General features: G+C 43.7%; 1 protein-coding gene across 1 annotated transcript; it reads left to right on the top strand.

Annotated features, from left to right (window-relative positions):
- Nucleotides 1-4,603: 4,603 nt before the first annotated feature.
- Nucleotides 4,604-16,011, top strand: LOC115196464 (glutathione S-transferase LANCL1). The gene is made up of 10 exons (XM_029757321.1): nucleotides 4,604-4,685; nucleotides 5,085-5,233; nucleotides 5,459-5,576; nucleotides 5,736-5,946; nucleotides 6,350-6,503; nucleotides 9,384-9,530; nucleotides 12,654-12,836; nucleotides 13,244-13,420; nucleotides 14,284-14,356; nucleotides 14,589-16,011. Exons 2-10 carry the CDS (start codon nucleotides 5,147-5,149, stop codon nucleotides 14,663-14,665), a joined length of 1,227 nt encoding a protein of 408 aa, XP_029613181.1. The 5' UTR covers nucleotides 4,604-4,685; nucleotides 5,085-5,146; the 3' UTR covers nucleotides 14,666-16,011.
- Nucleotides 16,012-17,626: the final 1,615 nt, after the last annotated feature.

Below are 17,626 nucleotides of genomic sequence, written 5' to 3'. Positions count from 1 at the left end.
AGATTACTACTCAGTTCAGCTACTGTGGAGTGGTGTGTGTTGTTCTGGAAAGCCATTCCGAACACAGTAAGCTCTGCCGCAGGCAGCACCAAAAATCGGCTAATTTGCCACCATCAACCTCCTCCTTCAAAGGGACAATGTTGCTGGTTCCCCTGAGTTGGAACAGTTTGGTTGGACAGCAACCTTGGGATATGACTGAAACTGTACGGATAAAATTGCCTCCGATGCAAGTCGTCTTTTCAGAGCTTTCCCAGACTAACATTAAAGGAAATTAGCTCAATATTTGGACCTTTTTCAGACGTTTTTCAGACGAATACTGCTATATTAAGTAATTGCCATTAACCTGTCCCCCCAGGCAAGGTGAAGCAGTCAGTCCCTAGGTGAAGACGTGAAAGGCGGCCATTTTGTTTTCACCACATAAACAAACACTGTGATGAGCTAGCTACTGATGTGGCAATTACTGAGCAGGCTAACAACACGGGCTGTCGATCACAAGGGGAAAGGAAGAGGACGAGAATAGATCAATCAATAGCTTTCTTCATCTTTATTATGAGGGGTGCAGTAATAAACGCATCTTATTAATTCTCCACACTGTAGCCCCAAAGAATCGATGAACTAAATGAACCAGGACCATCCTCTCTTCTCTGCTTCAAAAGCCTGACTCTGATGTTATTTCTCCACACCTCGATATGCCACTCTACTTTCTAAAAGTCTTGATTGCACAGGAATGGAACGAGAGAGAGAGAGAGAGATTCAAAAATCACAGACTCAAAATGGCTGTTATTTAGTCAGGACCATTATGGCATAGTAATAATACATTATAGGGGCTTCATACATGCTTATGTCAAGTCTGACAATGCATTATAACCAAATGATAATGTATTATAACCACATGATAATGCATTATTTTACATTTTAGTCGTTTAGCAGACGCTCTTCTCCAGAGCAACTTACAGTAGTGAATGCATACATTTTCATAATTCTTTTCCCATACTATTCCCCACAATCGAACCCACAACCCTGGAATTGCAAGCGCCATGCTCTACCAACTGAGCCACACGGGACCAACATGATAAGTACACGATAATGTATTCTAACTGCATTATAATGCATTATGACCACATGATAATGCATCAGCCAGAGCTATATATTTTAGATATGAAATATAAGGCTCAGGCATTCGCTATACTGCAGGCTTTAAGGGTTTCTAGCTGGAACTGTTAAGAAGACAGCAAAGCAGCAGGCTACAACCAATGGAGACAACTTGTTCTGGGTTCTGAAAGGTGGACTTGACTCCCCAGACTCTTTGCTATCAATCTGGAGGAGTGGGGGAGCTTGATTGGTTCTAAAGAAGGTCAAAAGCAACTTGGTTGGGGATGCTGGCATTTCCATGGCAGCGACATATGCAAAACTGTCATTCTTCTGCCACCAATACACAAACAGATTACAGACTCAGAATGGACACAGCATAGAGGTTTATTGGAAAAGAATATCAAGTGTCACTGGAATGTCACAAACCCAGCACAGGGACTTAGCTAGAGTAAGACAGATGATTACAGCAGTGTGACTCATAAGAGGCTGGTAGTTCACTATCATTACAGGTCATTACCTGTGAAACAGGAATCCTATCAAAGCTTGATATGAACAAAGACTCCTATGGAAAAAGCTGGTTTGTAATCTAGCAATTAATCAGGGAAGACCTTCCGTGGACCTGTGTATGTAACCGATGTGAAATGGCTAGTTAGTTAGCGGTGGTGCGCGCTAATAGCGTTTCAATCGGTGATGTCACTCGCTCTGAGACCTGAAGTAGGGTTTCCCCTTGCGTTGCAAGGGCCACGGCTTTTGTGGCACAACGGGTAACGATGCTTCGTGGGTGTCAGTTGTTGATGTGTGCAAGGATCCCTGGTTCGAGCCCAGGTTGGGGCGAAAAGAGGGATGGAACCTACACTGTTACATGTACACTCTTAGAAAAAAGGGTTCCAAAAGGGTTCTTCAGCTGTCCCCATAGGAGAAACCTTTTTGGTTCCGGCAGAACCCTTTTGGGTTAGAACCCTCTGTAGAAAGGGCTCAACATGGAACATATAGGGTTCTACCTGGAAGCTAAAGTGTTCTACCTGGAACCAAAAATGGTTCTTCAGATGGTTCTCCTATGGGGCTAGCCGAAGAACCCTTTTAGGTTCTAGGTAGCACTTTTTGTTCTAAAAGTGTAGTGTACAGAAATAACCACCCATGTTCCACTTCTGTTTTTCACTATTGATGTTTATTGCTTTGAACTGAACAAATCAAAAGGACAAACTTAACATACAGTATTTTATGGAAATGATAAATGAGCCCCATTGAACACAAATTAAGGCCGATCTACACACCACAAGACGGACAGAGTTTTCCTGTGTGTTTTGCAAATGTATTTCTTGCACTTGATGCATGTGTACTGTGTCTTCCTGTCCTTCTTGGGTCCACACACATTGCAGCGCTTCTTGTTGCTACCAGCTGCATCTAGAATGATGAAAATATTTAGTTCAGGAATTTTACTAACATCTCACTCACTCACATATATAGTTACAGCAGGCCAAGGTAAGAGAGTCAGACACACACACGTGCAACAACATCACTCACATATATAGTTACAGCAGGCCAAGGTAGGAGAGTCAGACACACACACATGCAACAACATCACTCACATATATAGTTACAGCAGGCCAAGGTAGGAGAGTCAGACACACACACATGCAACAACATCCCTCACACTTAGTTCCGGTATTGGAGTTGTTGGTTCTGTGGTCAGGCAGATGGGGCACCAGCATCCTCCTCCTGAATCCTCCTCACGATGGCTGTAGAAGCTGGGGTCCTTGGGATATGTTGCTTCCTCTGAATTGGAGGTCTTACCAAGGCCTTGCCCAGCTCCTCGAGAAAAAGTTGTCTTCTACGGAGCTTCCCTCTGTTCCAATCTGGGTTCAACCCCATCCAGATGACAAATGCATTGTATGCTGAGATGTCCAAAGTGGAACTAGCTTCTCTCTCTATTTCTAAGGCCCTCTGAGCAGAGATTATTTTTGCCATACTGATTGAACATGGTAAGGAGACACACATGCAAAGCTATTTATTTGATGTGTCCCTCCCCCAATTTGCACCTGGCTGGGGTAGAGTGTGGGAAAATACTGACTTTTTTACAATGTATCAAAATAATGTATCGAAATAATGTATTGTAATAACACTGTGCAGGTTCCCGCAAGACATTGTGTAGTTTCAAACACTGCAAAGGGTAAAGACTGAGAGAAAAGCGGGAGACAGACAGGTTCTTGGTGCTATGTTGAAACAGCAGGCCCAGGGAGGAGGAAGACAGAGTGAAGGCACACAGCAAACCTTTTTGTTAAATCTTTACTTGTTTTCACCTACACACACACTTTTCCACACTTTCATTACCCTTGGGTCCAGTGGACCAGAACGACACATATGTAATATAAATGTGTAGGGGGGTCCAGTGGACCAGAACACCACATATGTAATATAAATGTGTAGGGGGGTCCAGTGGACCAGAACACCACATATGTAATATAAATGTGTAGGGGGGTCCAGTGGACCAGAACACCACATATGTAATATAAATGTGCAGGGGGGTCCAGTGGACCAGAACACCACATATGTAATATAAATGTGCAGGGGGGTCCAGTGGACCAGAACACCACATATGTAATATAAATGTGTAGGGGGGTCCAGTGGACCAGAACACCACATATGTAATATAAATGTGTAGGGGGGTCCAGTGGACCAGAACACCACATATGTAATATAAATGTGTAGGGGGTGAAAATGTGTTATTTTGCATGTTCTTCACAGAAAATGAGCGAAGGCCAATGAATCTCAGGTTGAAAAAATAACTAATTGTATTGAAGAATCTCAAATATAAAATATATTTTGATTTGTTTAACACTTATTTGGTTACTACATGATTCCATGTGTTATTTCATAGTTTTGATGTCTTCACTATTATTCTACAATGTATAAAATAGTAAAAATAAAGAAAAACCCTTGAATGAGTAGGTGTGTCCAAACTTTTGACTGGTACTGTATATTAAAGGGCACATCATGTAATTTAACAGGCTTTTAAAATGTAATATTGGTGCACAATTTCTACTTAAAATATCAAATGGACTCTTTTCGTTGAACGACTCATTTGCTGTGTAAGACCTTAATTCAGAGACTGGGATGGGTTTTGATAATTCAAAACAGACATGTAGGCCTTCATAGCAAAACCTTATGCTTTGTTTAAAGGCAATAATAGTTTTAACAGTTGGCTGCATATCCTTCCACCAGCTCAATCTATCCCTGCGTGCTTAAAATCTATAGCATTGCTTACACCTTTTCACTGTCATTATGGCATACGAGAAAATACACAATATAATTGCCATATCGTATTTGCAATGCACAGGTGGCAGCATTACAAGGTGGCAGTTGAAGATGAATAGTGTTTTATAAATGAATAGTCAGTAAATATGATAGTTGATTATTTAACTCGTTATTTACTGCACATCAACATATTACCTCACACTGCTCGAAGTAACCAAAAAAAGGCCTGTAATGCGGACTCCTTCACACCAGGTGGCCACACTGGCGTTGTAAAGTCCATTCAACGTGTTTGTCAGTGAAGCGATCAAGAACATTATAAACATCAACCGTCTGCAGTGGTATGTCCTTTTTATCGACTGACTTTTAACATTCGGCCTTTTTTTTCTGTATTTAGCGCAAAGGCATGTGTTTCAAAATATTAGCTAATATTGTAGCTATAGCTAGCTGCACTATCACACATGCTAATTTCAATGGCGACTGAGCACATGATATTGAGCTAGCGTAGCATGCTAGCGCTAGTTAGCATAGTTAGCAAGTTTGGGGGCGTGTTGCACGAATCTCTTCCAAAGCAGTGTCTCTAACTATATATTTGATTTAGTTAGATAGCGAGATACATTGTATATTTTTGTTGCACCCTCTACCATAGAGTTTTTGGAATTAATGTAATTATCTCTGTAGCGAGAGCCAAACCGAGAGTGGTCTCAACATCGTGTGTCCCCATCCCACCTCTCTCGCAGATTCCTTCTCGTTTGACCAAAAAACTTGAGTTTTAGTGGGAGCGGAGGGGAGTTGGAAGAAAATGGACCAGAGAGCTTGGAAGAACCCATACGCAGACTATGATGGGAACCCTGCATCTGTGCAAGAACTATTTGATTCACAAGGAAAGGTATGAAGCTAACGTTAGCTAGCTGAAGTTAAAGCTAGCTAGGCCTGGTAAGCAAATGGTCATACCCTGGCTGTACAATACATAGCCTACATGTCAGGAGCCTTTTTATGGTAAATGCATCAGGTAACTGAAATATGCAACATTCAAAGGACTTCAAAGCCAGGACTACTGATAAAGATCTAATACAATAAAATCCAATATGTTCTGTCATGGTGTTTTCTACAGCTCACAGCAGAATTTGCAGGGCGGCTGAGCAATGCCATCAGTCAGCTGTTGATGCACATGGAGAATGGGCTCAAGTCTGCTGACCCTAGAGACTGCACTGGCTACACTGGCTGGGCAGGTGAGGAAGAAGAACCCACCATCTTGCTTTTTCTAGGTTTAGACTACATTCTGTCACCTCAAATCACAAGTATCCTAAACTCTGTCCCCATCTCCTCTCTCCCTCTTCCCCGTCTCCTCTTCCCCTCCTCATCTACCCCCATCCCCTCTCCCTCCCCAGGCATCGCCCTGCTTTACCTGCACCTCCACGGTGTGTTTGGCGAGCCTTCATTCCTGCAGAAGGCTCTGGACTACGTGGGCCACAGCCTGACGTGTCCGACGCGGCGACGTGATGTCACCTTCCTGTGCGGTGACGCCGGGCCCCTGGCCGTGGCTGCAGTGGTCTACCACAGAGTACAGAGGGCACAGGAGTCAGACGAATGCCTCAGCAGGTCAGTACAGGACATGGGCCAGCCATAGGTGTGTGGGTGGGTGGGTGTGTGTGTGTGTGTGTGTGTGTGATCTGTTTTTATAATGACGTGTTATATACGTCATTGGGGACGGCTCACCAGTCAGAGAATTAAGACACTGGTGCTCTGTGTGTCTAGATTTCATTCCACCTAATCGCTAATTTGATCAGTATCTGGATATCATGCCAGTCACTCCTCGCACTTGTGTAGATCTGAGAGGATTTGGTAGGTGTCACAATATGGCAACAGGTCCACCTGGTCTATTGGAAGGCAAGATCCTCAGGGGATAAAGGCTAGATATTGATTTGGAATAAAGTCCAAACAGTTCCTCAGTAAGATGCCATAAGAGATCTGAAGTAAACTGAGTGTTCCCCCTTCCTTCCAGGCTGCTGCAGCTCCATCAGTCAGTGGTAATGGGCTCCGGGGCCAGCGGTCTCCCTGATGAGCTGCTCTACGGCAGGATGGGTTACCTCTACGCCCTGACCTTCATCAACCAGCAGTTTGGCCACGACAAGATCCCCATCCAGTACATCCAACAGGTCAGTCGTAGGCTCACGGTTAAGGTTCATCACATACACATTGGATATGTATTCAAGCACTGTTACATTGACTGTGTTCAGTAGAAACAGAGTTGGTTGAGTGAGCTACAAGCATTGTCATCAGAAAGGTGAACGATCTTCTAAGTAGGACCATTTGATAATGAAATGAAATTGTTATCCTTTTTTAACACGACTGAAAGGAGGTTAGTCGAGCCAGGGAGGCCCCCCTTTTGTAGTCCCACGTTAAAAACATTTTTTTTTTTAGGAACTGTCGCCTTCTCAACATACTGTTGAGAGTTAGAATGTTAGAATACACAAGGTGCAGTTTAGTAATGTAGTAGTGCATCAGCAGTCTCTTGTCAGTCATTAGCTAGGTTTCCATCAAATTGGCCACCGATTTTCATGCATAAAGAAAATATGCAGATTTTCCCACCATTGATGTTTCCACCAAGCAGACTTGATGTGGATACAAATCAGTGGGTGATGACGTAGTGCACACAATGTACTTTTTCCCTTTTCATGTCCCGAATAAAAATCTGAAGTTTTCAACTGTACCGATAGTTAAGTCAAACAGTTGCGTCTTGGCCCATGCGCTCTAGCAAACAGCTGGCAGATACAGTGCAGGTAGACTGCATGATGAGCTTAACATGAATAAGAGCGCAAGTATTTTTATTTGTCAAACGGCAGTCGAGTATCGCTCAGGTAACCAGAATAAGACTCAATGTTTATTGGAAAGGAGCACAACCCTGTGAATTTCATAAGTTATTTCATCTGTAGCCTAATAAACTGCATGGTTTCATTGCGGGACTCCAAGTTTACTTCCACGAGATGGTTATTATATCAATATTTGCTCATAAGAGCGTTTTCACCGCCATTTCTCGCATAATACATTTTACCGAACAAATGATTTATGTGCGTTTATAAAATTGCAATAACTTTATTTCTATCAAAAAACATGTATACTGTATGAGCAGGTAGGACTACTCACATACAACCTGGAGATGGAAACGTGGTGACAGTCACTCAGTTGGCCCATGTCGGCTAACATTGTTTAGAGTAATACGTTAATCTAGCCAGCTATCATAACTTGTAGTAGTTGACTTTGTTAGTCACTCTCACTCAGATATTTTATTATCATGGCATAAGGCAGGGGCAAAATGTGGAGAAATGCAGAACATTGGGTGTAAAACTGCACATTTTTCCCTCCGTCCCCAAGGCAAATGAAGTAGAATTGCGTGAAATGCGCAATTTTATTACTAAATCTACTCTCCGTCCCCATGGCGAAATGTGTAGAATTGGAGGGCGATATAGCCTGAACCATATCTCACGTTTTTTTCTTTCTCCAACTTATGGGCAATTCATGAACATATGAGTTGTTGTACAGTTAAATGTAAAATACACTGCATTTCAAACAGTCAGAAATAAACCTAATGAATTCAGGGTTTGTAAAGTTATACCGAGGCTAAATATAAACCTTCCACGACCATAAGACCCACTAATCATTTAATTATTTTATCAAAATAGTTGAACCTGCTTTTTTGGTTGCAATAATCACTGATCTGTCTTTGAAGTCTATGAAAATGTATTGTTTTGTTACGACTGTGACAAGAACCATGAAAAATGCTCCTTCACTAATAATGACTAACTTCTTGTAGCAGGCATTAGACTATAGAGAATGAACACAGGGCTCATCAGCCATCTCTCAAGCCCACGTGCTAGTGACTAGCCAGCTAATCTTTCTATTTCAAGTTTAGTCAACATGGATCTGTTTGTTGGCTAACAAGGCTGAACAGTTGAATGGTTATGAACACACCCTTCTGTCTGTCTCCAGCTGTTTGAACAGCATGCTAGCCTGTCCACCTGGTTCAGATGTTGAAATCAAGTGGCCTACCATATTTCTCAGAATGAGAATGTGTTGCCAATTCCTTATTTAACTGCTTATTGCACATTTCTGAAACAGACTAGACATTGAGTATATTAGTCTTTGGCTCAAATGGAGGGGGGAGTAAAATCTATTGCTCGGGAGGGTTCGCGTAACAATATTTTGCATAAAGCTCCCAAAAGGCTAGGGGCGGGTCTGACTGCATGTGTGGATGTGGGTAAGCTGACCCGCGAGCCACTGCAGCCCCTGGTGATGAGTTCAGCTACCCTGGACAAAACCATTATCTAATATCAGCGACAGTAAGGTTCAGGTCGGCACAATAGTGTGAAAAGTGTGAATGTTATTTTTTCCTGTTGATATATGTTGTGTACGTTCAGTCTTCCACCCTACAAATTTTCAAAAGCAATACAACCGCTCTATTGGGAGGGTTCTGACTGAGTTGTGGTGTGTTTTGACCCTGGTCTCTCTCCGTCTGATCTGAGACTGTGTTGATATTAGGGATGTGTGGTGTGTTTTGACCCTGGTCTCTCTCTCCCACAGATCTGTGAGGCTGTGTTGATATCAGGGATGTGTGGTGTGTTTTGACCCTGGTCTCTCTCTCCCACAGATCTGTGAGGCTGTGTTGATATCAGGGATGTGTGGTGCGTTTTGACCCTGGTCTCTCTCTCCCACAGATCTGTGAGGCTGTGTTGATATCAGGGTTGTGTGGCGTGTTTTGACCCTGGTCTCTCTCCCACAGATCTGTGAGGCTGTGTTGATATCAGGGATGTGTGGTGTGTTTTGACCCTGGTCTCTCTCCCACAGATCTGTGAGGCTGTGTTGATATCGGGGATGTGTGTTTTGACCCTGGTCTCTCTCCCACAGATCTGTGAGGCTGTGTTGATATCAGGGATGTGTGGTGTGTTTTGACCCTGGTCTCTCTCTCCCACAGATCTGTGAGGCTGTGTTGATATCAGGGATGTGTGGTGTGTTTTGACCCTGGTCTCTCTCTCCCACAGATCTGTGAGGCTGTGTTGATATCGGGGGAGGCCCAGTCCCAGAGGTTCCGTTGTCAGGACCAGAGCCCTCTGATGTACGAGTGGTACCAAGAACAGTATGTAGGCCCCGCCCATGGCCTGGCAGGCATCTACTACTTCCTCATGCAGGTAATAAAGCTAGAGCTGATTTGGTTCAAACTTCCCTTTATTCCCATGCAGGTAAAGCTGACAGGTTGAAAATTCCCATTTATGCAGGATTCTGAATATAAAGAAAATGCCTTCATACAGTGGCAAGAAAAGTAAACCCTTTGGAAATACCTGGATTTCTGCATAAATTGGTCCATTTAAAAAAAATCTAATCTTCATCTAGGTTACAACAATAGACAGTCTGTTTAATCTAATAACACACAATTATACGTTTTCATGTCTTTATTGAACACACCATGTAAACATTCACAGTGCAGGGTGGGAAAAGTATGTGAACCCTTGGATTTAATAACTGGTTGACCCTACTTTGGCAGCAATAACCTCAACCAAACGTTTTCTGTAGTTGTAGATCAGACCTGCACAGCGGTCAGGACGAATTTTGGACCATTCCTCTTTACAAAACTGTTTCAGTTCAGCAATATTCTTAGGATGTCTGGTGTGAACTGCTCTCTTGAGGTCATGCCACAGCATCTCAATCGGGTTGAGGTCAGGACTGACTGGGCCACTCCAGAAGGCATATTTTCTTCTGTTGAAGCCATTCTGTTGTTGATTTACTTCTGTGTTTTGGGTAATTGTCCTGTTGAATCACCCAACTTCTGTTGAACTTTAATTTCGGCGGACATTATCCTGCAAAATGTCTTGATAAACTTTAATTTGTTTTTCCATCGATGACAGCAAGCTGTCCAGGCCCTGAGGCAGAAAAGCAGCTCCAAACCTTGATGCTCCCTCCACCATACTTTACAGTAGGGATGAGGTATTGATGTTGGTGTGCTTTGCCTTTTTTTCTCCACACATAGTGTTGTGTGTTCCTTCCAAACAACTCAACTGTAGTTTCATCTGTCCACAGAATATTTTGCCAGTAGCGCTGAGGAACATCCAGGTGCTCTTTTGCAAAATTCAGACGTGCCACAATGTTTTTTTTTTTTGGACAGCAGTGGCTTCTTGCGTGGAGTCCTCCCATGAACACCATTCTTGTTTAGACTCACCATTCTTGTCATAGACTCGTCAACAGAGATGTTAGCATGTTCAAATCAAAGTTTATTTGTCACGTGCGCTGAATACAACAGGTGTAGACCTTAGTGAAATGCTTACTTACAGGCTCTAACCAATAGTGCAAAAAAGGTATTAGGTGAACAATAGGTAAGTAAAGAAATAAAACAACAGTAAAAAGACAGGCTGTATACAGTAGCGAGGCTACATACAGACACCGGTCAGTCAGGCTGATTGAGGTAGTATGTACATGTAGATATGATTAAAGTGACTATATATATATATGATGAACAGAGAGTAGCAGTAGTGTAAAAGAGGGGTTGGCGGGTGGTGGGTGGGACACAATACAGATAGCCCGGTTAGCCAATGTGCGGGAGCACTGGTTGGTCGGCCCAATTGGGGTAGTATGTACATGAATGTATAGTTAGTGACTATGCATATATGATAAACAGAGAGCAGCAGCAGCAGCGTAAAAAAAGGAGGGGGGGGTGGGGTGGCACACAATGCAAATAGTCCGGGTAGCCATTTGGTTACCTGTTCAGCAGTCTTATGGCTTGGGGGTAAAACTGTTGAGAAGCCTTTTTGTCCTAGACTTGGCACTCTCCGCTTACATTTTACATTTACATTTTAGTCATTTAGCAGACGCTCTTATCCAGAGCGACTTACAGTAGTGAATGCATACATTTCATGCATTTTTTTGTGTGTTTTTTTTGTGCTGGCCCCCCGTGGGAATCGAGCCCACAACCTTGGCGTTGCGCTCACCATGCTCTACCATCTGAGCCACAGGGAAGACCGCTTGCCATGCGGTAGTAGAGAGAACAGTCTATGACTGGGGTGGCTGGGGTCTTTGACAATTTTTAGGGCCTTCCTCTGATACCGCCTGGTATAGAGGTTCTGGATGGCAGGAAGTTTGGCCCCAGTGATGTACTGGGCTGTACGCGCTACCCTCTGTAGTGCCTTGCGGTCGGAGGCCGAGCAGTTGCCATACCAGGAAGTGATGCAACCAGTCAGGATGCTCTTGATGTTGCAGCTGTAGAACTGAGCCTTTTGAGGATCTCGGGACCCATGACAAATCTTTTTAGTTTCCTGAGGGGGAATAGGTTTTGCTGTGCCCTCTTCACGACTGTCTTGGTGTGTTTGGACCATTCTAGTTTGTTGTTGATGTGGACACCAAGGAACTTGAAGCTCTCAACCTGAGAGATTTCTGTAAGTCTTTAGCTGACTCTAGGATTCTTCTTAACCTCATTGAGCATTCTGCTCTGTGCTCTTGCAGTCATCTTTGCAGGACGGCCACTCCTAGGGAGAGTAGCTGAACTTTCTCCATTTATAGACAATTTTTCTTACCGTGAACTGATGAACATCAAGCCTTTTATGCAAGTCAACAATTCTTAATCTTAGGTCTTCTGGGATCTATTTTGTTCAAGGCATGGTTCACATCAGGCTATGCTTCTTGTGAATAGCAAACAAAACATTTTAATAGGGCAGCTCTAACCAACAGGGCAGCTCTAACCAACAGGACAGCTCTAATCTCGTCTCATTGATTGGACTCCAGGTTAGTTGACTCCTGACTCCAATTAGCTTTTGGAGAAGTCATTAACCTAGGGGTTCACATACTTTTTCCAACCTACTGTATACTGTGAATGTTTAAATTATGTATTCAATATAGACAAGAAAAATACAATAATTTGTGTGTTATTAGTTTAATCACACTATGTTTGTCTATTGTTGTGACTTAGATGAAGATTTATGCAGAAATCCAGGTAATTCCAAAGAGTTCACATACTTTTTCTTGCCACTGTATGTTAAGTCCTATTCCACCAAATAGTTAACTAGTTGAATCATACGCTGATGCTGGAATAGAATATGTGAAATTACTGGGAGACTCTGAAGACCAAGTTTGGAAACACTGTATTATGGGACCTTTAACATAGACGAATCAGCAACCAGGGTTGGGATCAATTCGGGGAGTAAACTTTCTTTTTCTCATTGAAAACAAACCACCAAATGGAATTGACCCCAACATTTTCATCAACCTACTATGAATTGTGAGCCATGAAAAATGATTGCTCATCTTCCATGTTCTCTGCCCTGCAGCCAGGCTATGTGGCGGGGGATGAGAGGGTCCACAGACTGGTGAGGCCCAGCGTGGACCACGTCTGTCGACTCCGCTTTCCCACTGGGAACTACCCGCCCTGCATAGGGGACAACAGGGACCTGCTGGTGCACTGGTGTCATGGAGCCCCAGGCATTATCTACATGCTGCTGCAGGCCTACAAGGTACTGGAAACCTGGGCCCTGTTCAGTAGAGGGTAAACGTTTTAGTGAAACTGGGAGGTGATCTTTTCTATCTGAACTCATCCTTTTTTCCCGTTACAAAATGTTTTGATACGGTGTGCCTCTACTCAACACACCCCAGTACTATGTTAAGGATAGAATATGTGATGGATAATTACTATGGTACATGCAATCTCAGATGTAATTGGCAGAATAACATCAATGTGTCACACATTTAACATAGAGGGCATTAGTTGTCTGCCAATCAATCCTCTTGGGTTAGAAATAGACTACTGGTTTTATACAGTACTGTCTCAACGTCTCCTAAAGAAGACATTTGTTTCCTGTTTGAAACATTTAAAAGCATTTTGCCCTACTGAACATGCCCTTGCCCTGTTTTCCCTCTGCAGGTGTTTGGAGTGGGCCAGTACCTGGAAGAGGCTCTACAGTGTGGGGAGGTGGTGTGGCACAGGGGCCTGCTGAAGAAGGGCTACGGCCTGTGTCACGGCGCCGCGGGTAACGCCTACGCCTTCCTGGCCCTCTACAAGCTCACCCATGACCCCAAGCACCTCTACAGGGCCTGTATGGTGAGAGGCAGCCTGAACTTACTGACCTGACAGGGACATCTCCTGACCCAATGTCCTCACCTGTTACCACAAGCAAGCTCTTATCAATTGACGAGGATGTGGAGCCTGGAGTTTCCCCTCGTCCAGTCACATGATCAAAAACTTTTTTTTTAATCAGGAAACACTCCTGGCTCAACTGTATGTCCTCACCCTCTACCACCCTCTGTGATGGTTTGATGTTTCAACAAATAGACATTTGACAGGGTCTCTACAAGGTTTATCACCCACTAGCAGCTTGTCTAGGTAGCTGTTACAAAAAACTTCTCGGAATCCAGAGTTTCCATATAAGATTGAAGGTCCCTTTAGCAATAATTTGAACTACACTCAATCATCCTGCTGGCAGTGACCCAAAATTAAATGGAAAATTATTCAGAGAACCTGAGACGTTTGAGAAGTGAACCGTTGTATGTTTATTGACAACCGCTAAGTGGCTGTCGGCGTGTAGCTATTGACAGCCGCTAGCCTATTGACGGCCGCTAGCCTATTGACGGCCGCTAGCCTATTGACGGCCGCTAGCCTATTGACGGCCGCTAGGTGGCTGTCAGCGTGTCTTTGCATCAACAGACAGTGAGGGTGGTGGTGGTAGTTTAAGCTCTTCCATTTAACCCAATGTACTGTATTGGAACAGACTAGAAGGGCTTTGTGGTCACATAGGTGGGCCATTTAATCCTAGTGGCACTGTAAGGCACACATTAAGAATGGGCTGCTAAAGATGAATTTCTCTTCCAACAGTATTTCTCTTAGGACAGTATTTCTCTTAGGACAGTATTTGACGAACGTCTGATACTCATGAAGTTTGACTCGGGTCTTTTTGTTTTCTGTAGTTTGCAGACTGGTGCATGAACTACGGCAAACATGGCTGCAGGACACCGGACACTCCTTTCTCATTATTTGAAGGTAATGTGAAGCCATCTAACACACACAATATCAAGTGTTTGAATTGGAATGTTTAGCCTAGATCACAGATTTGCTCAATAATTTGACAAATTTCTATTAGTCAATGAATAGTGGAAAGCTTGAGAACATGGTTGTGTTCATTAGGTATCAAATGGTAGGAAACTGACAAACTGGGAGGGACTACCTGAACACTTGTTTTCATTTTCCTTTGCAAATGTTTTCCTGTCCACAGGCATGGCTGGAACCATCTACTTCCTGGCGGACCTCCTCCAGCCCCTGAAATCAAAGTTCCCAGCATTTGAGGTGTAAAAGGTATCCCTGCTTACCCCTGGTCTCCTGCCTGCTGCTCTGGAAACTATCATACACATCCAAGCACCTAATCTCTCTCCATCTCTCTCTCTCACACACACACACACACACACCGAGACATTTAAAGAAACACACACAGGCATTTACACCACAGAGTCACCTCTGCAGGTGATAATCAAGATGACTTTTTCCATCACAACAAAATCTTCCCACAGTCTCTCCTTATTGGCTGAACGAACAGTAATTGTGTGTTGGAGGGACCAGGGACAATCAGTGCAAGGGTGACATTTTGCACGAGCAAATGGCATTGAGCAGTGAGCAAAAGAACCATAAGATTTCAAATAGATGTGAAGGCAAATTATCCAATGTGAATTCCAAAAACTTCAACTCTCAATTGCATCGCATACATCGCATGCATTGCTCAGTTGACTAAACCCTGGCTAAATTCTTGCCTTCTTATAACACTACTTGTTGAAAAGTTCAAATGATATCATGCTTTATAATGAGTTTATCATGCAGATTGAGTTTTATGGTATTCTTTGCACGGAGCTGCACCTTTTTTTTTGCGTGAGGAAAATGTCGCCACTAGTCAGATATGTGCATGGTGCATGGGGGTTTGAAGTGTTATGCACTGAAACTTGCTCACTATTTTGTGTCTAGACATGGGGCATAAGCAGAGAGAACCACCTCGAGTGGATTGTCCATTTATGGACATCAATTCAATATTTACTTTTCATTCATTTTATGACGCATTGAGTCTTCAGTTTATCTGAGATGAAATTGACTACGATGTTTTTGCTTGGGCTGTAGTCTGGTCAAAAGGTAGTCCTCTCAACTCGGGACCATAATTACCCCCTTGGTGACGGGGGTTGGAGCCCTGTCTCCACCTCTCCTGTCCATGTCCCTTTTATCTGTCTCTACTGTCCAGCTGTACTGTCTATGAATCAATAAAAATACCAAGGGGATCTGAGTCCCGACCAATCTCCTATTAAAATAATCATCTTCTTTGCTCCAACATTCATGTTTGTTAATTGTTAATTTTAGATTTCACCTTTTTTTTGAATTACCGGAATAGAAATTCCATGGTGTAGAGGATTTTTCATCTTTGCAGATTGTGGCTGCAATAGAAACTTTGTAGTAAAATGATTATACTGTGTGACAAAGTACTACAGTAAAACTGTAATGACCATGTGACGCATCATAAGTTGTGTGTGTGTGTGATGTACGCTTGTAACTCTACTGCTCATCTACGGTTTCTTCACATTTCCATTGGCTAAATAATAAAACAAGGTATTTTTTACATCTCACCTGTCTGTTACCTTTGCTATTAAACTATTATTCATCGTTCTAGTGTTCTGAATCTGACTGGCTCCTTGTCTCGACCTGATGTTATAATAACAGAGCAAAGCCACTAAGGGGCAGCGGAGAGTTTGTCCATTTGGAATGGGAGTGTTCACGTTGAGCGGCAAGAATCGGTGAGTCCATCCGTCCGTCCATCTACTAAAGCCTCCATTTTACTGTCCCCTTTCCAAACACTGTTAAGTGGTTAATATACTCTTTCTGACTTGACCACTCCAACTTTCTCTATATTTGACTCCATTCACAAAGGCACCAAAAATTTGCATGTTAAACCACAGGTCTCCTGTGTGCAACAAGACTGTTTACCTACTGAGCTTCGGGAGCCAACACAAGGTTCCCCGAACCTCCATCACAAGTGAGCAAGGTTCCCCGAAACTCCACATGAGCAAGGTTCCCCGAACCTCCATCACAAGTGAGCAAGGTTCCCCGAACCACCATCACAAGTGAGCAAGGTTCCCCGAACCACCATCACAAGTCAGCAATTGCGCTGTAACCTGCTGTATTGACCAATTTACTTATGCGGTTATACATGCGTAATTAGCACAACATCCATATTGGCTGGTCCTGTCAACTGCACCTGGGTCAGCTGTAAAGGGGTGTTACAGTATGAGCCTCTAACAGGACACTAATTGGGCTGTAACCGTGGAGCTGGATGACTACTGAAGTCCATCTACCCTGTCCCTAAGGAACTCCACTCCTAACACTCTCTATGCCAGATCAGGCTCCGGTAACCCTGAAGGAGAGGGGTACAATACGTCAGCTCTTTTTTTTAAGCCTGCTCCCTGCCCCCTTTGACGATGTGTGGCTGACATGGGCTCAAACCTGGGTTTAAATAGTATTGGACTGTTTGCTTTAGCCTGTGGGTGGGTTTGATGATTGGGCTTGACATTTTGGGACTGTTCTATTGATGCCCTTGAGCCAGGCAAGCTCAATCAACCATAGCTTAGTGTGTGAATTGATTTCGAATAGTATTTAACCCAAGACAACTTGGCTCAGGGTAGGAGGGGGTTAGCAACCAGTGACCCCCCCCCCCCCCCCGAGGAGCTGCCCCCTGTCCCTCTCGCTGAGATTGGGAGGGGGGAGGAGGTAAGAAACTGAACACCGCAGGAGCGAGGGTAAAAATAGTGCTCATGTGTCCCAGGGCGCGGCCTCTCCAAGCCCCCAGACGTGTCCTACACCACATTACATACAACACCACATTACATACAGCAGGAGGGGGAAGGAACTACAAGGTCGGGCTGATTCAAACCTGGGTTCAAAAACTACTTGAAATACATTGAGCGTTTGCTTTAGCCTGCCTAGAATGCCAGGTGGGCGGGGCTTGCAGTTTTGGGACTAATCTGTTGGGCCATTAAGCTACAGGCAAGCTCAATCAAGCACAGGTGACGTGATTTGAATTGATTTTGAATAGTATTTGAACCCAGGTCTTGTTTAATTTAGAATTGACTTTGCGGTGCTTGGTGGCTGGGTATTAACAGGGGATGTTACTAATGATGGCTGTGTTCTTGACCTTGTTGGGGGTCGAGGACAGTGACAGTCACACTGTGGATTCTATAGTCTGACCTACTGACCACTGTGACATAAGGGGCGGAGTCAGGCAGA

This window comes from Salmo trutta, chromosome 6, assembly GCF_901001165.1.
Source record: "Salmo trutta chromosome 6, fSalTru1.1, whole genome shotgun sequence".
Lineage (NCBI taxonomy): Eukaryota > Metazoa > Chordata > Actinopteri > Salmoniformes > Salmonidae > Salmo > Salmo trutta.
Note: the sequence above shows the minus strand (reverse complement) of the source record. Positions and strands in the feature narration are given on the sequence as shown.